General features: G+C 57.4%; 1 protein-coding gene across 5 annotated transcripts; it reads right to left on the bottom strand.

The window, feature by feature from the left end:
* Nucleotides 1-53: 53 nt before the first annotated feature.
* Nucleotides 54-21,557, bottom strand: LOC132373555 (chronophin). Of its 5 annotated transcripts, none has more exons than XM_059936916.1 (18): nt 21,205-21,557; nt 20,007-20,049; nt 19,671-19,775; nt 18,451-18,527; nt 18,056-18,167; nt 17,888-17,964; nt 17,246-17,384; nt 16,618-16,686; nt 16,377-16,467; nt 15,820-15,965; nt 14,961-15,072; nt 14,511-14,592; nt 14,337-14,417; nt 13,707-13,823; nt 13,079-13,176; nt 12,579-12,744; nt 11,458-11,552; nt 54-1,393 (listed from the first exon to the last, which is right to left on the bottom strand). In XM_059936916.1, exons 1-18 carry the CDS (start codon nt 21,261-21,263, stop codon nt 1,077-1,079), a joined length of 1,986 nt encoding a protein of 661 aa, XP_059792899.1. In that variant the 5' UTR covers nt 21,264-21,557; the 3' UTR covers nt 54-1,076. The 5 variants fall into 5 exon arrangements, with proteins under 5 accessions (XP_059792899.1, XP_059792897.1, XP_059792898.1 ...); XM_059936915.1 differs by lacking the exon at nt 54-1,393 and adding an exon at nt 9,320-9,457 and having other exon boundaries at nt 11,447-11,552; XM_059936911.1 differs by lacking the exon at nt 54-1,393 and adding an exon at nt 9,619-10,116.
* Between the last annotated feature and the right edge of the window lie 1,376 nt (nt 21,558-22,933).

Below are 22,933 nucleotides of genomic sequence, written 5' to 3'. Positions count from 1 at the left end.
TCAGGCAGGGGCTCCTCCCCCCGCCCCACCCTGGACACAGACTTCAACCCACAGACACTCCCACTCGCACTTTATTAAGTACGGGAGGACTGGTTACAACGGGTGGAGGTGGCAGGGAAGGCCCAGCCCCCATCCCCACCATCACTGGCACGCAATAATAAATAGCTGGGGGTGGGCACGGGGGAGAGGTGGCACAGCAAACACTGACAGCACGGGGGGCGGGCCACAAAAGCCCCCCTCCCAAGCTGTGACCACCGTCAACACTGGTCTGGTACCATGATCAGGGAGGGGTGGGGCTCTCAGTTACAGAAGCCCCCAGAGCCACCAAGTGGCCCCCTTTGTGGAGGAGGGGTGTCTTCAGCACTTGGACCCTTATTTATGAACAGAAATCTGGACCCCTGGCTGGTCCAGTCAGACCCAGATTGTCAAGAGGCCACTGTCTCTCAGACTTCTGGATTGTTCTATTCAGGATCCAAGAGACTAATGGGTCATTATTACCTAGGGTCCTGATTGGTCTACCCCGGACCTACGACAAGAAAGGGTCATTGTCGCTTAGGCTCCCAATTGGTCCACTCAAGACCCAAGAGCAACGAGTCACTATTACTTAGCCTTCTGATCGGTCCATTCAGGGCTCAGGACAATGATGATTCTTGGCTACCTAGACCTCTGATTGGTCAACAGGAACCCAGGGCCAGGACCCAGGAGCAGGTAGAGCCCTAGAAGCCCCAGGGAGGAGGTAGGGGATTAAGTGCTCAGGGTTGGGGTAAGTCCTCACAAGGCAGCAGGGCCCAGATTTAAACAAGTGGAGGTCACAGGGCAGGATATAAGGCCACCTGGCTGGGTCAGGCCAGGGTAAACCAGTGGCAGGGAGGGGGCAGCTTCTGGGACGGCAGAGTGCCCAGCCACTGCTGGAAGGGGGTCCGAGGGCCCTGACATCTTCCCTGGGTTCCAGCCCCACCAGGGTAGAAACTGGGGCCAGGGAGCTGGTAGCCCTTAATGCAGCTCTTGGCCCATCACCTCCATCTACAGGAAAAGGGTGAGCAAGGGTTGCAGCCGCAGTTGCTGGTCAGGTGGGCTCAGTCCTCCAACCCCTCCATCATGTCCGCGATGCTCTCCACATAGTAATGGGGCACGAGGTCGTGCTGGCCGGCTGCCAGGTAGGCCTGGGCCTCCTCCAGACAGGAGACGCCTGTGAGCGTGAGCACGGTGGTCATGCCACAGCGGTGGCCGAAGAGGATGTCGGTCTCCAGGCGGTCGCCCACCATAAGTATGCGGCTGGGGTCCACGTTGAAGTGCTCTGTGATGCACTCGAACATGTAGGGGCTGGGCTTGCCCACCACCAGGGCCTGGCGGCCTGAGGCTGTCTCTACGGCGGCAGCCAGGCTCCCGGTGCCTGCAGGGACATGGAGACTCGGTCAGTGCGGGTGGCAGCGGGGAAAGCATCCAGGCCCGGAAACTGGAATTCCCATCGAGGCAGCTTGGCACGGGGGTCAAATTAGGCACTGAAATGAGTTAAAAGGCCACCTACTTCCAAGTCTTAGTGTAGGGGTTAAGGGCACAGACTCTGCAACCAGATGCCTGCATTCACACCCCATCTCCACCTTTCTTGGGCAGGCTATTTAACCTCCCTGTGCCTCAGTTTTCCCATCTCTTATATGGGGATATCAATGGCAGTATCTCATGTGGGTATTGTAAGGCCTGAATGAGCCACTGCATGTAACCGGGCCTGGCTCAGTCAGCCCTGCGTGCGGTTCACAATTTTATCCAGGCAGCCACACGCCTTTGGGCAAGCCAACCACTCTGAGTTTCCCTAGACTCACTGGAAAGGGGGATCCAAGTAATGCCTACCTTCAAAGAGGTGCTGTGAGCACGACAGGGGCAAATGCTTTGGAAACAGAAAAGCCCTTAACGAACAGCAGCTGTGGTCATTGCTACAAGAATGTGTGCTCCTGGCATCGGAAACTGGCACAGCCCTTTTGGAACACAGCAGGGCACAGAAATGTTCGCACCTCTGACCCAGTCAGCCTCCACTGGGAAAGTGATCACAAGGCGAGAATTCAAACTGGAGACAAACAGCTACATGCTTGAAGATGTCCGTGGCCTCAGTAACTATAACAAGCAAAATTGTGGAACGCACCCAAGTGTTTAACAATAGGAGGACTGTTTAGAAAAGGCTAATTCCCAGCCCAGTACCATCCTGTCCCACACAATGAGTCCACTGTGCCCGTCTCAGGGGTATATCTTTGTGCCAGAATGTTCTACCTTCACTCTAATGATGAGCACATTCTAAAGTGCCAGGGGCTGTGTGGGAGCTCATGAACGCCCATTTTACAGATGAGAAAGCTGATGTTCAGTGTCGTTAAGTAACTTGTCCAGGGTTGCACAGCTTAATAAGTGGCAGATAAAGGATATGCATTCAGGTAGGTCTGACCCAGACACAAGCAGGGCCAGCTTGTACTGGCTTGGGAGTGCTGAATGTTTCATTTTCAGCAATTCTGAAATGAGTTGGTGGTTAAACAAAGCCACTATTAAAAGTCAACTTATGGGCTTCCCTGGTGGCGCAGTGGTTGAGAATCTGCCTGCCAATGCAGGGGACACGGGTTCGAGCCCTGGTCTAGGAAGATCCCACATGCCGCAGAGCGGCTGGGCCCGTGAGCCACAATTGCTGAGCCTGCGCGTCTGGAGCCTTTGCTCCGCAACAAGAGAGGCCACGATAGTGAGAGGCCCGCGCACCGCGATGAAGAGTGGCCCTCACTTGCCGCAACTAGAGAGAGCCCTCGCACAGAAACGAAGACCCAACACAGCCATAAATAAATAAATAAATAATTTTTTTAAAAAAGTCAACTTATATAAACTTAACAATCAAGTGAAATATGTTTAAAACAAAGGTAATAAATTCTCAAAACTCATCACTTCCTAATTATTTTACCATTATCTGTGCTCTTGAGGTTACCTGCATCCTAATGATGGAAATATTACAGAATGGTGTGTACATATCTTCCCTACCCCATGATGAGAAGTGACTTCATGTTGGTAGGCTGAAATCAGCCACAGTGGGGGGAGTACTTACACCACAGAAATTGGCAAAAGGCATAAATCAAGACTCTTCCAGTTACTAGACATCAGTACTCCACTGGTCTGACCCCAAATGCTCTGGGCCTCCTGTCTCCCTTCTCACAGGGGATGACACTCAACTTGATTAAGCCGAAGACACAGAAGGTGCACAAACAGGAAGAATCCTCAGCCCTGTGGCCCCCCCGATGAGGAGGAGGAACTTCCTTAGGATCAAGGCAGAGCTGGCCCAGAGCAACGCTGTTGGGAAGGTCTCCCTGACCTCTGACCTAGAACTTGCCTGCTTGTTTTCCGGAGAACTGGGTAGGGAAGAAAAGCCATTTGCCCTGTTAGTTAGAAATTCCTTCCAGGATGGGAAGGGCTCAACTGTGTCACCCCAAAGTGATTTTCTCAGCTCAAGAATGGTAGCTCTGGGGACTTCCCTGGTGGTCCAGTGGGTAAGACTCCATGCTTTCAATACAGGGGGCCTGGGTTCGATCCCTAGTCAGGGAACTAGATCCCGCATGCATGCTGCAACTAAGAGTTCGCATGCCGCAACTAAAGATCCTGCATGCTGCAACTAAGACCTGGCGCAGCCAAAATAAATAAATAAATAAATAATAAATATTAAAAAAAAAAAAAAAAAAAAGAATGGTAGCTCTGTCAGCATATTTCTTTCCTTTTTAAAATAAATTTATTTATTTATTTTTGGCTGTGTTGGGTCTTCGTTGCTGCACGGGGGCTTTCTCTAGTTGCAGCGAGCAGGAGCTACTCTTCATTGCTGTGTGCAGGCCTCTTGTTGCAGTGGCCTCTCCCGTTGCAGAGCACGGGCTCCAGGCGCAGTGTGGCACCCGGGTTCAGTAGTTGTGGCTCACGGGCTCCACAGCGCAGGCTCAGCAGTTGTGGTACACGGGCTTAGTTGCTCCGCAGCATGTGGGATCGTCCCGGACCAGGGCTTGAACCCATGTCCCCTGCATTGGCAGGCAGATTCTTAACCACTGAGCCACCAGGGAAGTCCCAGCATCTTCCTTTCCTACCAGGTCGGAGCCGATCCCTCTTGGCCCCCCATGTCCCACCTCACTCACTCAGCCAATATTACTGAGGCCCAACTATATGCCAGGCACTGTGTTAGGCACCGGGAATAGAGCAGTGAATGAAACTAGGATCCGTACCCTGGGTGAGCGAGCATCCAAGCAGGGGAGTCTACGAACTTAACTCTGTCCTCAGACCACTACATCCTACTCTTCTCAACATCCTGTCATCCAAGGCTGGCATATGTTTTGCTGGTGACGTATTCCTAAGACAACAGGCATTTCTATTTGCCAGCTCAAGTGGCTGCCAGGTGGTAAATAGGTAAACACACAATTTAGGAGACCCATAGGGACTGCAGAGGGGGAACTGGGGTGAGATTAGCATTATTTCAGATTTTATGCATATTGGGGCCTTTATTAGTGTTTTTATTCCACTTTCAAAGCTGCATGATTCAGTTGTGCCCAAACAGGACAGCAGTGCTCTATTTGTTAAGCTCTGTCTCCCCCTCTTGGCTGTGGGAATGACCAGCAGAGCCGGCGGGCAAAGCCAGGTGGGTGCTGAGACCCAAGGGGCACGCGTGAGCAGGGCCTGGTCTCTCCCCAGCTCCTCCACATCATCCTTCCTGAGCCCCTGGAGGAGCTTCTGAACCCACAGCCTTAACCTGAGCTTTCAGGCCTCCAAAGAAACTCACTTTGCATAGCATGGCCTAGGGCATGAACTACTGCAGCTGGGAGCCCTGACCAGCGCCCTCACCTTGGATTTATGGGGAAACTGAGACTGAAGTGGTCATGCAGCAAAGCTAAGACAGGCCTAGAACTATAAGATTCTCAGCCTGGAACTGGTTCTGCCATGGCTCAAGCCCTGTTCCATTCCCTAGTGCCCTGTCCTGCAAGATGCCTCCTCCAGGAAGCTTTCCCAGATCTCCTCAGCTCTAGGACCTCCCTGCCACCCATCTTAATACTGTGTCTACTCCTCAATCGATTCCACCCTGCCCTCCTAGGATTCGGTATCAATCGAGTCAGCGGCCAGCAGGGAGTGAGCAATGGAGATCTGTCCCTGCCCTCAGCTTATTGACTGGTTGTCCACACACACACTCACTACTGTCAGCTAGCCTCTGCTACCATCTGCTCTTGTCTAACTTGAACCCTCCAAGATGTAGGAGCCTCACTTGCTCCTGCTTTCTCTGCAGATCTGAATTCCCAAATGACAGCAGTGAAGAGTGCCTTGGATGGAGGGGGTGGGGTTCAGAGGTTGGGGGTAAGGTGGCCTCAAGACCCAAGTTCAGATCCTCTTGCTCTTGGGTGGCTCACTTCCCTTCTCTTAGCCTCAGTTTAACTGGGAAATCGGACAATAACTTCCATCTCCAGAGTAATTCTGAAACTAAATAACAGACACCAAGGTGCTTCATAAAGCTCTGTAATAGGAGAGGTCTTGGATACAATTTACATCATCTGAGCACCTACTGTGTAGCAGGCACTCATCCTGATCACTCTCTCCTCAGCGAAACTGTCATGGTTACTATTCCCATTTTACACCCAGGGCAGAGATGCTCAAAGGTTTTGTAACTTAACAAGATTACAGAGCCCTGGAGCTGGAACTGGAACTCAGGTCAAACTCCATCCACCTTCTGTGCTCCCCACACACCTGCCTTCAACCTGCCGCTAGAAACGCCTGTTTGAAACCTCCAACGGGGGGGGAATCCTTCCAGGCTTTGTCCCCAACGCTCCGACCTCACCCCGATGGCGGGTGGGGAAAATGGCAGGAGCCCTTGAGGCTGGTTCAGAAAGGCTAGGATTGGGAGTCGGGGCCCTGGATTCCGCCTGCAACTCCTTGCGCCACAATGGGCCTCAGTTTCCTCATCTGTCAAACCGGGACCCCACTGCTGCCCCTCACAGGGTGAGGGCTGCAAGAATTACCACATGTGGACATAAAAGCATCCTGGGCTCTTGCTGGGTGGGGACCGCCCTCACATCCCTCCTGTTCCTCACCTGTCACCTGGAGACGCCCCTTCCCCACCCCACTCCCAGGAATGGAGGAATAAGCGCAGGCCGCCCCCTAGCTCAGTTTCCCCGCCAGCCCCGCGCTCACCGGGAGTCCGGCTGCCGTCGCTGAGCGGGTGCCACGGGTCGCGGTCGGTGGCCACCAGCAGGCAGTCGGGGTCGCGCAGGTGCGCGCAGGCCTCGCTCAGCTTAGCGAAGGAGAAGTGCTCGTCGTAGCCCACCAGCACAGCGCGCACGCGCGGGGCCGAGCCCGGGTCCTCGTCGGGGTCCCCCGCCAGGCGCAGCCCCGCGGCGCGCAGCTCGGCCCGCAGCCCCTCGCCCCCCACCACGAACACCGCGCCCTGCGCGTCCGGCGGCCCGAGCAGGCGCTGGCGCAGCAAGCGCGCGGCGCACAGCGCGGAGCTGAAGAGCTGCTCGGCGCGCAGCCCCCCGAAGCCGAGGCGCGCGAAGCGGAGGGCCAGCTCGGGCCGCGCGCGCCGGCTGTTGTTGCTCACGAACAGCGCCGCCTTGCCAGCCCGCGCCAACCGCTCCAGCAGCTCCGGGGCGCCCGGCACGGCGCGCTCGCCGTTCCACAGCACCCCGTCGCAATCGAAAAGGACCCCCTGCGCCCGGCCCAGCACGTCGCGCAGGGCCGCGCCGCGCAGCCGTTCGCAGCGCGCCATGCAGCCGGCTGGCTGCCCGCACGCTCGCGCCGCACCGCTCTCTTTCCGCGAGCACGGCGCGCTCTTCCGCAGCTGGCCGGTTCCCGGCACCTGCCAATCGGCGCTCCGGAAGGGCCAGGGGGCGGGGTCACGGCCTGGCCCGCAGCCAATGGGGGCTAGAGCCTCGGGGAGGCGCTGGGCCGCGAGCTAAGGGAACCTGGAGAAAAGGGCGGAATCGCAGCCGCCACCGAGGGAAAAGGACCAATGACGGCCTAGTCTGGTCCTTCGTCACTCCCCTTAGTTCCACTGGGCCAGTAGTCGCTGAGCTTAAGCCCTAACTAGCCTCTTGCAGGGATGGGAGGCTGAGAGACTGACGCTCCTTTTGACCAATAAGGAGTTACAAGTAGAAAATATGGTCCGCTCCGCGTTCCCCAGCCAATCAGAAGCTTAAGACAGCTGGTTGCTAGGAGGAAAACAGATACTAAAGGAGATGTTATCTTTGGGTCAAATCTCATTGCCCTCTGAACCGTGATCACACCAGTTCCGAGCGAAGTCCTGAGAAGAGTGTGGGTGTGTTGGGGAGAGAGGCACACGGTGTCCTCTCGGACGCTGGAGCCCTTGGTCTAGACCAGTGGTTCTCCACTCTGGCTGTGCAGTGGAGTCCCCAGGGAAAAGATTTTTTTTTTTTTTGAGATATAATTTACATACAGTAAGATGTGTAGATCTTAAATGTACAGTTCCATGACTTTTTAAAAATATATTTATTTATTTTAGTTATTTATTTTTGGCTGCTTTGGGTCTTCGTTGCTGTGCGTGGGCTTTCTCTAGTTGCGGCAAGTGGGGGCTACTCTTCCTTGCGGTGCACGGGCTTCTCATTGAGGTGGCTTCTCTTTGTTGGGGAGCACGGGCTCTAGGCGCACAGGCTTCAGTAGCTGTGGCACACGGGCTCAGTAGTTGTGGCTTGCGGGCTCTAGAGCGCAGGCTCGGTAGTTGTGGCGCACAGGCTTAGTTGCTCTGCAGCATGTGGGATCTTCCCGGACCAGGGCTCACACCCGTGTCCCCCGCATTGGCAGGCGGATTCTTAACCACTAAGCCACCAGGAAAGTCCAGTTCCATGACTTTTGAGAAACATTTTTTTAAAATACCAATGTGTGGCAGGATCCCAGAAATCCTAGTTTAATTGTTTTGGGTGAGACCCGGCATTTCAAAATTTCTTTGCTTTTTTAATTACCCAGGGATTCTACTGTGAGGCCAGAGTGGAGAGACACTGGGCTAGAGGCAGCCTGTCACCCAAGGACCCTGGAGCGGGAAGGAGACAGAGCAGAAGTAGCCAGTTGCCCAGGGCAGTGATGGGACCCAGCTGCCTAGGTCCCCACTTGGGGAGGAATGTGTCACAACTCTGAGGTTGTCTGCCAACCTCTGAGAAGGTTCTGAAGACGTGTCTGACCCCTAGGAGCAGCTGGAGCTTCAAAGACCTGGGAAAAGCCACACCCTGTCACTCAGGCTCTGAGGCTGATATTTTCTGTTCCTCAGTGCCCTGGGCCTTTGTTCCTGGCCTTTGCATAGGTGGTCTCCTTTGCTTGGAATGTTCTTCCTTCTTCCCTTTTTTAGCTGGCCAGCTCCTGAAAGACTCCCCCTCAATACCACCTCCTCCAGGAAGCCTTCTAGACGTCCACCCTACACACATAAACACACACACACATACACACACACACACGCACACACACCAGTCTGGGTTAACTGGCTTGCCCCTAAGTGGGCTAACATGGGTTCCCAGTGCCATGACACTTGATTCTTTTTCTTTTTTTTTGGCCTTGCCACGCGGCTTACGGGATCTCAGTTCCCCAACCAGGGACTGAACCTGCGTGCTCGGCAGTGAAAGCGTGGAGTCCTAACCACTGGACCGTCAGGGAACCCCCATGACACTTGATTCTAATTGTCAGTTCTCCTGCCCGTCCGTTCCCAGGAGCTCCTAGGGCGTAGGGCTGAGTTGGGACCTAGCCCAGAGTCTGGCACAGAGCAGCCTCAGGGAATATTTGAGGACAGATCCATCCCTGCTCCACAGGGGGGGCTTCCCTGCCTTCTCCAGGAGCAGAGAACACCACAGGTTGGGGGAAACAGCAACAGCAGTCATCACTTATAGGGCACTTCTGTGTGCAAGGGCGGTGCCTTGGTCTTTACAAGTGTGTCTCTTTTAATCCTCAAACCAACATTTCTGTGGTGGAAGTTGTTAAAATGTTTTCACAGATGAAGGAAACTCCAAGAAGTTAAATAAATTGCTCAGGATGTGAGGGACAGATCCAGGCTCTGGAATCAGGCAGACCTGGGCCAGGTCCATGCCTCACTTGCCATGTGACCTTGGTCATTTTCTGAGCTTCAGTCTCCTCACCTGTAAGAGGTAATGGGATTTACTTCCCTGGAAGAGGATTAAATGGAAATCATGCATAGAAAAGCACAATGTGTAGCACAGAGTAAGCGCTAAAGATGTTGGTTGTTATTATTTCAGACAAGAAAAAAGAAAGGAGGCAAAGAACAGGTAATTTTTTCCTCTTTATCAAAGTGGCTTCTTTATTTCAAGAACAGAAAATAAAACTATCATTTGGGCAGCTGCTCCAGTTTTGTCCAAAATAATTTATTTACCAGCCTTACAAAAAAATATGTTGGCAAGAGAAAAATAAAAGTCCGGTAGGAGCAGGCAAGCCTCTCCTTCCTTCCGGCGGCTCCCCTGGGACCCTGCCAGAGAGTGGGGAGTTGGCTGAGGGGGCGCCCCCAAGCCCAGGGTGGATCCAAGAGTAAGAGGTATGGAAGTGGAGGACTGTCCTGAGTCCTCCTTGCCGTGAGGGCCGACCCAGCGGACACCAAGGCACTTGTAGGCAAAGGCTGGAGGCCCTCACCCCCTTGGGACGGGTGAAGGCTGTGTCCTGGGAGGACAAGGTGGGGAGGAGTGATGCTGAGGGCTGTCGGGGAGAAGCCGCCGGCTCAGTCGGTCTCTGAGGCGAGGCTCCTGGGCCGGGGCTGAGGGGGGATAACTGGGGGAGTGGGGGCCCTGCCTGCAGCCTCAGGGGCCCCTCCCTCCTCTGCGGCCGCCCCCAGGTCCACATCGGTAGGTGCGCTCAGAGAGACTGGGATGAGGGAGGTTAGCCCTGGGGAGGCCGGGCTGGGGGAGGCTGGTGGAGGCCGGCTCTGGCGCCGGGCAGGCTGGGGGGCAGTGGGGGGCAATGGGGGTGGCACCGTGGGGGCCCGGAGGCTGCTGCCAACCAGACGGCGGGGCAGAGCCCGGGGGGTCACAGGGCTGTCAGAGCCAGGGGCCGGGGGTGGGGCTGGAGGGGAGCCGCGGGTGCTGGAGACCTGGGGGGGCGGAATGGTGGGCCTGGCTGGCGCTGGGCGCTTGGCTGTGGAGGAAGGAGAGGGGCGGTTAGGCGTTTACACTACCTGCAGCAAATCCCCAAGCTCGACGCCACCTTGGGATCTCTGAATCTGCTGTATCTGCCGTTCGCTCTGCCGGGAACAGTTTCCACGCTGGCTGCTCACCATTCGGGCCTCGGTCCACGTCTGTCCTCAGCTAGAGGGCCCCTCCCCCGCCCTGCCCCAGTTACTGGCATATTTTCCAGTCGTATTTTCTTCACGGGACTTCTTGCTCTCTGAAATGATCTTGTCAGTTTTAATTTTGCTCGATTATTGCTTGTCTCCCTGACTAGAATGTAAACTAAGCGAGGCCAGCTGATGTCCAGCTGGCTAGCACAGTGTAAGTGTTCAGTACAGAGTTGCTGAATAAAGAACTGCTGCCTGTTCCACCTGCCACCTGGGTCCTCCTCACCTCCTCTCAGAAGCCCACCGGAACTGCCCCACCCCAGCGCTCAGATCTCCCTGCACAGTCCAACCTCACAAGGCAGCCGAGGGGCTAGGTGGGGCAGGACATCTGGACCCTGGTCCTAGCTCTGTCCCCACCCACTGGAGGACCTGGGCAAATCACTTGCCCCCTGGGAGCCTCAGTTTCTTCATCGGTGAGATAAGATGACAACCTTGACCTCCCAGGGCTGACGTGAGGACCAGCGCAGGTGATGCTGTGACCATCCTTTGACTTGTGCTCCAGTGAGCACACATCCTGCTTGCACCCCATCCAGGAAAGGTGGCTAGAAGCCCCCTCCTGTAAGAAGATCCGTGTGCGACCTGCCAGCTCCTGCTGGTCCAGAGGCTCCTGACGCTGCCCCACCTACTCCCATCCAGGTGGAAAACTCTAGAGCCTCCTGGGCTGGGTGTCCCAAGTGTCCTAGTTACCCTGGCTGACTCTCCACCTGAACCCTCGGCCTTCTCACCTACCTGGCTTTAGGCCACCTGAACAGGTGAGTGCACCAAAGGGGCTCAGAAGGAGGCTACCAAACCACCAGCACCGCCACTGCCCTCCTTCGCTGTCTTTTGAAGACCCCATCCTCCCTCTTCACTCTGTGATCCCTGGTCTTCTTGAGGGACTGAACTCCACTGCCCCCAACACTCAATCGCTGACCTTTATCGAGCATTTACTGTGTGCTGGGTATGGGCCAGGCAGCACCATTTAATTCTCCAAATAGCCCTACAAGGCAGGTGCAGTTATTGTCCCATTACACAGAGGAGGAAGCTGAGGCACAGAGAGGTGAATCTCCCCTGGCTGTCTGAAAACATGGGACGGTCTGGGATTGCCCGCCCCCTTTCCCTGCCCACCCTCTGCCCCCCTTCTCCTCCCACAGCCAACTCACTCCTCCGAGCCATGTCCTCTGTTGGGGCGGCTGCCTCCAGGGAGCTCCTACTGACCTTGGGGGAGGCTGGTCTGGGGGGTGCCTCAGACTCTGCCCTGCGAGGGAAGGAGAGGGTCAGGGTCAGCCTTGGCCATCTCCCAGAGGACTCCTGGAATCCTGGGGAGATTCCCAGCCAACAGGCTGAGTTTGGGTCCTCCCAGGAGTTGTTCTCCACCACTTTGTGGCTGGGCCTGGGATCTGATAAGATGCTTCTGGCATGGGCCAGAGTTTGTATCCACTGAGCCCTGGCTGCTGTGTGACACTGCGGCAGTGTCTGAGGTCCCTCATGTGGCCAAGATGTGGGGTAGAAAGCAGGGCCTCCCCTGTATCTCAGCTCTCAACCTCCATGTGATCTTCACGGGATGTTCCAGCCACTAGAAGCCAGAGAATGGACGAGAAGCAGGGGAGGAGGCCAGGGTTCATTCCTGGCTCTGCTCCATTGGCTACTCCTTGGGGAGGCCTTTCCTGAGCCCCCCTGGCCTGACTCCTGTTCCCTACTCGACCCCCCAACCCCCCGACCCTGCTCTACTGTCCTCTGTAGCACACATCACCGCCTGACATTATACTGTGCCTTCATCAGTGTTCTGGTTGATTCTGTCTCCCCACTCCCTGGAATGCGAGCTCTAAGGGCAGCATTTGTCTGTCTTGCTCATCTGAGGAAATTCATGGTTTGGGCCCCAGCAGTCTGTGATAACTGATCAATACCCGCTGGGTACGGAGGCAACATGGTACCATGTTAAACCTTCCGATTTAAAGGACCAAAGAGAAGGCTGGAAGGTACAGAATTTACACATTCCAAAATGATCAGTTCCCTAGTTCCCTAAATCTCCAGGGTCTGAAACAGTGCCTGGCACATAGTAGGTGCTCAGTAAAGAACCATATAACACAGAAGGGAACACATCAGAGGTTGAGAAGAATACGCCTCTGAGGTCTCTATCCTACCCAGTCCAAACTGGAAAACCTGGTATTTGGGATGAAAATATAATATTTCCTAAAATGCTACTGGACACCCTGAGAGATGGTGCCTCAGGCTGGGCATCTCGAGGCCAGGACAGGGGCCATTCATACCCGTCAGTCCTTACCTTTCCTTGAGAGCCACCGAGGCTGGGGCAGGGGCTGAAGCTGGAGCTGGTACAGCAGCCGGGGTGGGCGTGGCAATCGACGGAAGCTCCTCAGAAGCTGGCCTGTCGCTGACCTTGTCCTGGGGTGCAGGCCCTGAGAACAGGCCTGACACGTTGAAGTTGGTATCTGCAGACAGAAGGGAGCAGATATGAACTTACAGAGCTTCTGCAGGCCTCCCCGCCTCAGCCGGTGTCGGGACCACTTTCCCTTTCCCCTGATGTTGTCTGGACCATGTTTCGCCTTCCCACTCCCAGCTGGGCCTCACAACAATCTCACGAAGCAGGCATCATCATCCCCATTTTACAGATGAGAAACTGAGGCTCAGAGTGGAGAAGCCATTTCCTCCAGGCCTTGTGGTGAGTTTGCAGGGTTGCCAGGGACTGAAGCTGAGTCTGGAGGGCACCAAGCTGGGCAGATGACGGCACAAAAAGGGACACGTTCACAAAGGCGGGAGATTTACCTCCAGGGAAGAGAGTGTCTGCATTCTGTATCAGAGCCTCGACCATGCCCACCACCTGGATGGATGAGACGGAGGCCGCGTCCAGCTGGGCCAGGTCCCTGGGACAAAAAGAAAGTGAAAGTGAGTCATCATTTAGCAAAGTCTAGTGACCCCAACTCTCTGGCCCTGTGCTGGGCACTGGGGACACAAGGATCAGGTGAATAACAACCCCTCACATAAAACAGCACTTTACAGTTTACAAAGCATTTCTCCGTTTATTATCTCATCTAATTCCCAAAGCAAAAATCCTCAATGTTTGTCTAGTTTCTCTCCAATTTACAGATGAGGAAATGAAGGTCCAGAGTGACTTCCTCAGGCCCATCTCTGGAAGGTGGGGGGCGGGGGGTGGGGGGCACTAGAATCATATCTCTGGGCTCCCAGCTCCCCGTAACAGGCCACCAAGCACCCCATTACTGCCTTTACCCAGAATGCCTATGTCCAAAGCCCCATGGGGTCCATGATCCCTTTGGCTGCTCCTCACAGCAGCCTTGAAAATTGGAGCTGCTCAACCTACTCCAAGGATGGGGAAACTGAGGCCCAGGGGGGGAGGAGGGAACTGCCACCTTCCCCCCAACCTGTGGCCACTCACCCTTCTTTCTCAGGGGGCCACAGCAGGTTGGGCCCCAGGACAATGGCGATGTTGCTGGGTGTCATCTTGTTCACCTCCTGCTCCTCGGCCAGCCGTGCCAGGAACTTCATCAGGTACCTGGGGCGTGGGAGGGGGACTTGGACCAGGGGCAGGGCATCTTGGGTCATGAACACCCATGGATGCCCCCCAAGACCTGAGACTCCTCCAGCCTGGGATTGCCAAAGAGTGGCAAAGACACCACACAGGACATTTAGGAAAATTTTTACTAGTTACATTAGCTGACCTACTGAACACCACCTTACGTGTCAGGCACTAAGTTGAGAACCTCCCAGCCACCCTACAGAGTAGGGACTGTTATGCTCCAAGTCTTCCACACGAGGGTGCTGAGGCACAGAGAGTTAAATTGCTAGCCTAGGACCACATAGTGGCAGAGGTGGGATTTAAAGCCGGGTGGTGTGGCTTCAAGGTTCAAGGTATGTGTTCAGTTCGATGTCTAGTATAAAAAAATACAGTTAATACCTCAAAGTGGTATTTTCAGAAATATTGCTTAGGACAAGGACGCCAGCCCACGGCCCGGAAGTGGCAGCTGGGCCTTGGCTTGGGGAGGCCGGGTGTGGGCTGGGGGCTCACCTGAGGTTGCTGAGGTTCTCACGGGGCAGGCGGCTGCACACCTCCTGGAGGGCCTCCAGCCGGGCTCCTGGCTCCTTCAGGCTGTGGACGGGGGAGAGACCTGGTGAGCCTGCCCTGAGTGGCCCCTCTGCAGCCTCGTCCTCCCCAGCACCCGCCCCCCGACCCCATCCTCACCTGGCTGCCCTCATCCAGTCGTCATAGAGGTCAAAGGTCATCAGGGGTTCCGGCAGCTCCCGCAGGTAGGACTTGAGGGCACCTGGAGTGGTGGCGGGGGCTCAGATGCAGCCCCCCAAGCCCCCAACTTTACCCCCAGTCCTCAGCTCTCTCCATGTTAGGAACCTTTAGCCCTTGTTCACACTAACGTGTCTAGGTCTGATCATTTCTTTGGGCCACGGGCCCTTTTGAGAAAATGATGAAGCCTAGTGATCTTGTCCCCAGGAAAACATACACACGTTTCAGGGGGCTCACCATGGACCTCAACATTAAGGACTCCTATGTCTCCTCAGATGTCTTCTTGGCAGATTATCAGGCCTTAAGCCAAACTACCATGGGATCATTTCAGGCAGCTTCAGGGAAGGGATTTGGGGGGAAGGCTCTCCACCCAGGGCTCCTCAGAGCAGGTACCTGCCACAGCGTGGGGGTCAGAGCAGAACTCCTGCAGGCTGCAGGGGTCCGAGGCCATTGTCTGCTTGAGGCGCTTCAGCACTGAGGCCCCGGCGGCCAGACGGAAGAGGCCCTGAGGTGCGAGAGGGGGCAGGTGGGGATCACGGAGGGGTGGGCGGGGCAGGACACCCCAGTTGGGAGGCCCTGGCCCACTCATGGCCTGGAGTAGGCCTCGGGGGCCCCACTGGGCTGGTGGGCAGAGTGAACACCACTGTATTCGTGGTTCCTCTCGACTCTCAAGGTCTAAGATTCTGAGCAAAACGGGAAGTCCGGGAGGAGCTCAGAAAAGTCGTGGGGAGACAGGAGTCTGGTTAAGAGTGAAAGGGAGATAGGAGGCCCAGCAGGACTGTCCTGAAGCCTAGGTCTGTCTTTGGGTGTGGTCCACCTCCTAAGGGTCTGTCCTCAGGAAAGCAGCCGATACACTAGCACAACCGAGGTGCAAAGGACGGATGAGGGCAGCGTGTGGCTGTGACTCACGTGGAGTCTCCAGCTTCACGGCCACCTTCTCACCTGCTGGGCACGTCTACCCATTGGCCTCTGCCTCCCCCTTGCAAAATGGAGCCAATGAGGGCTACCCCCAAGGGTTACTGGGATAATCCAATGGAACAAGGAGCGCAAAGGGCTGATGGCACAGTGCCCGGCCCACGTGAGCATCGTTAAGTGGGAGGTGGTATCAGTTCAGCAGCAGGAGGCCACGCCTTCTCCCGGCACCTGTACGCTAATGGTGGGATTACAGGTCCCAGCACGGGCAGCGTGTAGGAGGTGTGGGACCGAGTGAGGGCCCTGGTGCTCCTTCCCCACCCACCCCAGTGAGTCCCACCTCTTCCTTCATGCCCTCAGAAAGCAGCATCATGACGCAGGCCTCGATGGGCAGGGCGATGTCCCGGCCCAGCTCTCGCAGGTGGGTTCCCAGAGGCACCCCATACACCCTGGAGAAGGGGGCGGCCATCATCGAGGGGGAGGGGTCTGCAGGGACGAGACAGATCAGCGGCCCAGGGTCCTCCCACCTCTGAGCATCCAGGTCAGGGCAGACAGGGGCATCCCCAGACGTTCTCAAGGGGCTACCACCTCCCTCCTGACCACCCATGCCACACATCCTGAAGTCATCCAACACATCTCTTGAATCCGCCCACCTCCACTGCCCCCACCCCAGTCCGGGCCACCGTCACCTCCCTTCTGCCTCCTAACAGGGTTCCAGTGCTGCCCCTTCATTCCATCCTCCACGCAGCAGCCGGAGCAATCTCTTCATCGCGAATCTAATTGAGCGCTCCCCTGCTCAGAACTCATCCCTGGCTCCCTGCTGCCTTTCGTGATGGAGTGCAAGCTTCTTAACGTGCCCCAAGCAGGGTGGGAGTCGGGGCCTGCCTGTGTCCCCACCTGTTTGGCTGTGGTTCTCCCTCAGCTCAGCCAGGGCCGTGTCCAGTGAGCTCAGAGACTTGCGATGGTAATCGGCCTGAATCTCCATGAGCTATGGGGACAAGGGGGCACCCCCGGGGGAAGTGAGGGAAGCTGAGCCTCCCCCAGGGGCCACAAACGCAGACCCCTCCCTCCCACCATCTCGCAGGGGGTCTTAGTGGCCCCTGAGCTCCGGGTGGCAGGAGCCTGGTCTTGGACTCACGTGGATGAAGTAGTTGGCATAGGTGTCCTCCTTGGTGGCAAAGTGGTACAGATCGGCCAAGTACTCGTCCTTGGGGACAGAGAGGGGAGGGCTTATACCAGCGAGGCTGGGGCCCAGCGGGGAAGCTTGGAGGGGATAGCAACTTGCCCAAGCTGTACGGGGAGGGTCACAACCAGCTCTCCTCTCTCTGCTTACGGTTTGCTCCTGGGGCCAGCCCGCAGGGACCCCTTTGAACTCTTGAGGGGCTTTTACAGCTTCTAGTCCTCTTCTCTGTGTCCCTATATCCTCAGCACAGTGCCTTGTGTTACTCACCACTCATTTGTTCACCCACCCTTCATTCATTCATTCACTCACTTAGCAAACACACTGAGATTCTGGTGAACAGGCGTCTCTGCCTCCCAGGTGTTATGCGCATGGTATAGACAGAAGGGGCTACAAGGTAATGGCTAAGTACACAGGCCTTGGAGCCTGACAGCCTGGGTTCAAATCTCGGCTCTGCTGCTTCCTAGCTATGTGGCCTGGGGCAAGTCACGTCACCTCTCTGAGCTTCAGTTTCGTCATCTGAGAAATGGGGACAGCACCCACCCCTGCCACCACCACACACCCAGGAAGCCCCAAGTGCCCTCACCTTGCACTGCTCCACTTTCCTCTTCAGCTCCTCCTCCTCCTCCTTCAGCATCTCCACCTTGTTGGCTGTGGTGGTGTAACTGCCCGGGCCGCCACCCAGGCCCTGACCACTGCCTGAGTTCTTAGCTGCCTGACTGAGCCTGGGGATGATCCCAAGGTGGGGAGGTTACTGTCCCCATCGCATGTCCAGAGCCAAGGGCCCCTCCATAGGCCTGACCACATAGGATTCCGGAATTTATAGATGCAAATCCCAGAGCTGAACTGGCCTTGAGTCTCTGCCCACCCTGGGCAGAGTGCTCTGGCGCACCCCCTGGTGGTGGGCTTGGTGATCAGGGCCATGCACCTCCAGAGTGGAGGGTGGGGCCCCTCCCGCCATCCAGGGATCTTGGAGGATTGTTTATGGCTATCCCGGGCTTTTGGGTACCCCAGCTGGCACAAGCACATGCACATACGCGCACAGAGGCACCCTCACACGCACTGTCCCCATATGTCTTCCTAAGGACCAGGTGTGTGCACAAGGACACACAACTGTACTCAGTGGGCCCTGCAGTGTCCTCCTAGTGGGGGAAGGGCCTCGAAGCTCTGTGGCCACATCCGTAGGCTGAAGTAGGCGTGAACCTCACCTAGAGGCTGTGGCTCCCACCTGCTCTTGAGCGTGTTCCAGTCAGACACCAGCTTCTGCAGGCTTTTCTTGTGCTTGAGGATGGCTGGCAGCTCCTCCTGGGGGCGGGCACAGGAAGGGTTCAGCGGGCTGCGGAGGTGGGAGCTGGAGGCTGGGGATGCTGGGGGCAGAGGGAGGGGGCAAGGTCACCTCACTCAGCCTGTTGAGTGGCTGCAGGACGTCCCGCTCCAGGGTCATCTCAAGCTCGGCCAGGATGCGGGCAAGCTGGTTCTGAATGGCACAGCTCATCTCCAAGGCCTTCCTGTGGACACAGCACCCAGTGGGCCGGGCCCCACAGCCCCTCACCCCACTCTGGAGAGACCGGGGAGGGGGGCCTCCTCCCTCCCTATCACCCCCCGTCTATCTCTCCTTCGTCTTCACTGAGCCCAACGCCCGCGCAGGTCTGGCCGCCCTCACTGACCTGGACACTCTTCCCAGCCTGGTCATCCTTCCACCGTGGATGCCCTCCCTGACTGGGACCCTCTCCTGACCCAGATCCCTCCTTGGCATCTCCAGGTGAGGGCCAAGGTCCCTGTCGTGCTCACCCCATGCTGGAATCAGGGTCCAGCTCCTTGAAGCTCTCGGCCATCGTGGTGGACAGAGCCATGAGGGGAAGCTTCTTCTGCAGGGAAGGGCGGGGCCGGCTGTGAGTGTGAGCGCATGTGCTCACCCACTAGGTTGCTTCCATGCCCCTGCCTGAGCACATGGCGAGTCTCCTGGGGGCAGAATCCCCACCAAGGCCCTGGGCGTGGACAGGGGAGGCGGGAACCCAGGAGGGCCACGGACACAGGTGAGAGTAGAAGCAGGATGAGGACAAGGCACGGTGGAGGTGACAGCTCCCCATAACCATGTACAGAGCCCCCACCCATCTGAGGGCCCCTTGCCCCCTCCCAGAAGCCACTTGATTGGGCACGAAGGAGTGATGGACCAAGTCCCATCACTGAATGGAAAACTAAAAACAGAGGGCATGGAGCTTGCCCCAGTTCACAGTTAGAGGGAGGGTGGAGGAGCCAGGAACACAACCTCAGAGTGGGCCCTCTCCCTTGCCACAGGGCATCTGTGGCTGACCTAGCCCCTGTGGAGCTCAAAACCCTCCACGGTTCCCTATTGCTCTGGCCACATGGAATTGTTGCCCAGTTACAAGTTTGCCCCCCACATTCCTACCTAGCGTTGTAGAGAGCACCAGCTTAGGTCAGGGAGACCAGAGTTCGAATCTCAGTTTTGCCTCTTACTAGCTGTGTGACCTTGAGTGGGTCACTTTACCTCTCTGTCTCCGTTTCCTCCTCAGTACACAGTGCTAATAAGGGCAGCCTCGTCCTAAGGTTGTTTTCAGCATTAAGTGAGGCAATGCATGGAGATATCCTAGTAACAGACTAGCAGTAATCAGTCCATAAATACTGGCTGCTGGTTAACACCAGTGAGTAACACTCAAAATCCAGCTCAAATGCCACTTCTTTCAGGAAGCCCTCACAGACTGCCCAGTTGTGAGCACCTGCTCTGGGTGCTGATTGGACAGAGAGGTTCAGGTGCTGTCAGAGGCGTGGCTTTGGCTCAGAAGATTGGTGCAGGCGGGCGGCATCAAGAAGGGGATGGGGAAGAAATAGGACCTCATGAGTGGGGTGCTGGAGGAGCCTTGGGACAGAGCAGTCTCCACCCCCTTGGTGCCAGAAACTCAGACTAGTGGGGAGACCCCAGCCCCGACCTCGCTGCCCCGCTGGACAGAGGTGTCCTGCCAAGGCCCCTCCTCCCTGGGACCCCCACTCACCACCCGCTTGTCCATGTCCGCCCCGCTCTGGCCCTGCAGACAGGCCTGCAGCCGTTTGTGGACATTGTGGGCTGCTCGCTTGGCCGGCTCCAGTCGCTGCTCCACCTGGGAGGGGGTCCAGGGGTTATGGATCGTGGGGGGCTGTTGTTCCCCATGCCCCACTGTCCTGTTCTCCCCCAGAGCAGGAACTACCTTTCTCTTCCCTCCTCCTGGGGACCCCATTGCCAACAGCGTGGGAATGACTCAACTCGGGCCCCCAATGGCATCCCTGCCTGGCCCTCTGCTGACAGCCTGCATGGGCCTGCCCTGCCACCCGCTGCCGGCCCAGGCACGTACCTGCTGCAGGTCCTCCCCCAGGAACTCGGCAGTCTCCGGGGTGCTGCAGGGGGAGACAGCTTCTGCTGAGCTGGCCCAGGTTAGGAAACCCCCGCCTCCTCCTGTCCCCCAACTGCAAACAGGGCACCTGAACCCCAGTTGCTTCCAGTGTCCCTCCCAGTCAGGCCGCCCTGGGTGGCCCGCCTGCCTCATCCCAGTCGGAACACATTCTGTGGGGGCGGGAATAGGATACCGGGCTTTTTCCTCCTCCACCCAGGGTTGTGTCCTGAGAGAGGGCGGCCGAAACCGAAGCGGGGACTGGGGGAGCCTCTCTCTTCTGCTGACCTGGGGAGAGGAGGCCCGGGCTGCCCCAAGAACAGGAAGTGTGCGAGCTCAGACTCCTGGGCTGTTGGTCACAAAGGACTCTGGACTGTGGTGGTGGGCAGGTCCTGGGCCCCTGCCCGGGGACACGCTGGGGACACTGAGGCTCAGAGCAAGGTGGCCTGACTGCTCACGCTCATATAGGCATCTGCGCCAGTGTGTGACTAGAGCAGGTCTGTGGACACCCAGTCCCCTCCCCTGAGCCCAGAGAATGAGAAACTCCCAGCGCAGGGGGAAGAGGAGAGAAGACAGGCCCTGGGAGCTCCCCAAATTTCCGCCCTCCACACCACCAGCTCAGGGGCTGTGGTGGGAATGTGGGGATGTTTCCATCTGAGGCTGAGAAAAGCAGAAACAAGACAGAGAAGCAAGGAGGCCTCTGGGCTGGAGGGCGGCGGGAAGAGGCGCAGGGCAGGGCAGGGGCGGCCCCTCCTCCCATCGCTGCCAGGACCCTATCTCTGCTGCTCCCGCAAGGTCTGGGGCCCTGACCGTCCCTCCCCCGCAGGCAACCAGAGATGGTTAACAGTCCCCCCTTGTACAGAAGGGACAAGTGAGGCCAGAGAGGACCGTCCACTCAGGGGCTCATGGAGACAGAGAAGACCCAGCATCCTTGATCCTCCACCCACCCTCCAATCACGGGTAGGGGTGCCCCTTCCCCCAAAGGCCAGCGCCTGCCCCTCCTGCTCTGGCTGGGAGAGGGGGTGGCATTCAGAGGGGAAGAAAAGAGGTGGCCAGTCAGAAGGTGGCTGTCCAGCTGTCCTCAGTCTCCCCCCGACCTCCCACCTCCCCTAGGGTCCTGCCGGGTGAGAATGGGACTGGAAGGGAAGGGGTTGACACTCACCGTCCCAAGCTGCCCGTGTGGGCCAGCTGCCGCATGCGATGCAGCTGCCTCTTCATCATCTTGGGGGCGGGCTGGGGGCCGCGGGGTCACGGTGGGGGTCGAGGGCCCGGCAGCCCCCGGCCCAGCCTGCCTCTGCCCGCGCTGCCTCTCTCGCCCCGGGTGGGTGGGCGGCGCTCTCCGCTTCCTGGGCCAGCCGCGCTCTCGCTGCTGCTCACTCTCTCCTCCCCCGCTGGCGACTCCGCCCCCGGCCCCCAGGTCACTCCTCTCTCCAAGTTTGTTTTCTCGCTCTTTAGCGTCTTCCGGGCCCCCCGAGGTCGCCCCACCACGGTCCCGGCGAGTGTGGGTCCGCCGGCCGCCTGGCGATCCACAGGTTGTGCGCGCGGCCCCTCCTCCCCGCTCCGCCCCGCCCAGCCCCGGTGGCGGGAAGCAGGTAAGCCCGTTCCTGCCACCGCGCCTGCCCGGCTTCCTGGGTTCCTGCCCCACCCGCCGGCCTGCAAGCCCTGGGTATAAATAACTTTGGCACCCTCTTAAAGGGAAAACAGGGTTCCATGTTTAGGAGGCAGAGGCCAAGGACAGGCCCATCTAGGCCTCCCAAAGTATGCTGTCCTAGACTCCCTTCCGGAAGGACCTCCTGGCCACCTTGAGCTAAAAGTCAACCCCTGCTCCCCTGCTGGAAGATGGGCTGGAGGCTTTGGCTTCCTGGGGCCACGCTGCTGCAGCGTGCCCGTGGACAACTCCCTGGAACTCTGGACTCACTGTCTCTAATGGCCTGTGGGTCAGCTGTCCTGACCCTCCCCACCCGGAAGAGTGGATAAGACACTCCTGCCTGCTCCTCCAGCACCCATACTTCTGCTCCCATCGCCCCTTTCACGGGGGTCCCCACCACCCTCCAGCCACAGCGAAACCTCCCAGAGCAGTTCCCTGACACCCTGCCGTCTTCCAGCCCCAGCCGCGAGTTTCCTCTGTCTGTGAAATCCCTTCGCCCGGCAGACTTCCTCAGTCCCTGCCCTAACTTCTTGTAAGGCAAGGACATGGATACTTCTCTGACCTCCCCAAACTCAGTACTGTAGTAGTTATTTCTTCGGCTCTCCACCCAAAACACACTGGGACATACAGTAGATGCTCCATAACTGCCAGTTTATACAAGATGAGAGCCTTTGGCAAACAGTAGGCTCTTCTTACTCTGAACCCCTGCACCCCTTGGGCATCAGGAGCTCCGGGGGGTGGGGGGAGAGGGAGGGGCCTGGGGTAGGGTCCTAGCACACCTACTGCACTTTGCCTTGTTGGAGTTTCAGTTCAGTTTGAGGGTTACTTGAGCACCTACTGTGTGTGGGTGGGCAGACTGGGCACTTCTGAGGGCAGGACCTCCACCTCAGACATCTCCGTGTGCCCCGGGCCCAACATGGGGCCTGGCACACAGTGGGCACGTGCTGGACACTGGCTGCCCCTCCAACTCTCCAAAGGGAGAGCCAGGCAGACCCTGGTGGGGTGGGGAGGGTCTGCGAAGGGAACCTGAGTGTGGAATCCTGGCCGGAAGTTGGGAGGCTCCTGGATCAAAGGCTTAGGCCAGGATGAGGGGATTGATCCCAGGTTAGGTTTCCCTGCCCACTTCCCCTTCTCCCAGCTGGAAGGCCCCTGGAGGGGATTCTAAGGGGGCCAGGGCTTGAGGAATGCCTCAATGGAGGGAGACATCAGAGTCCAGTATAGACTTGGCTTCTGTTTTTTTTTT

Source organism: Balaenoptera ricei, chromosome 10 (assembly GCF_028023285.1).
Source record: "Balaenoptera ricei isolate mBalRic1 chromosome 10, mBalRic1.hap2, whole genome shotgun sequence".
Taxonomy (NCBI): domain Eukaryota; kingdom Metazoa; phylum Chordata; class Mammalia; order Artiodactyla; family Balaenopteridae; genus Balaenoptera; species Balaenoptera ricei.
Note: the sequence above shows the minus strand (reverse complement) of the source record. Positions and strands in the feature narration are given on the sequence as shown.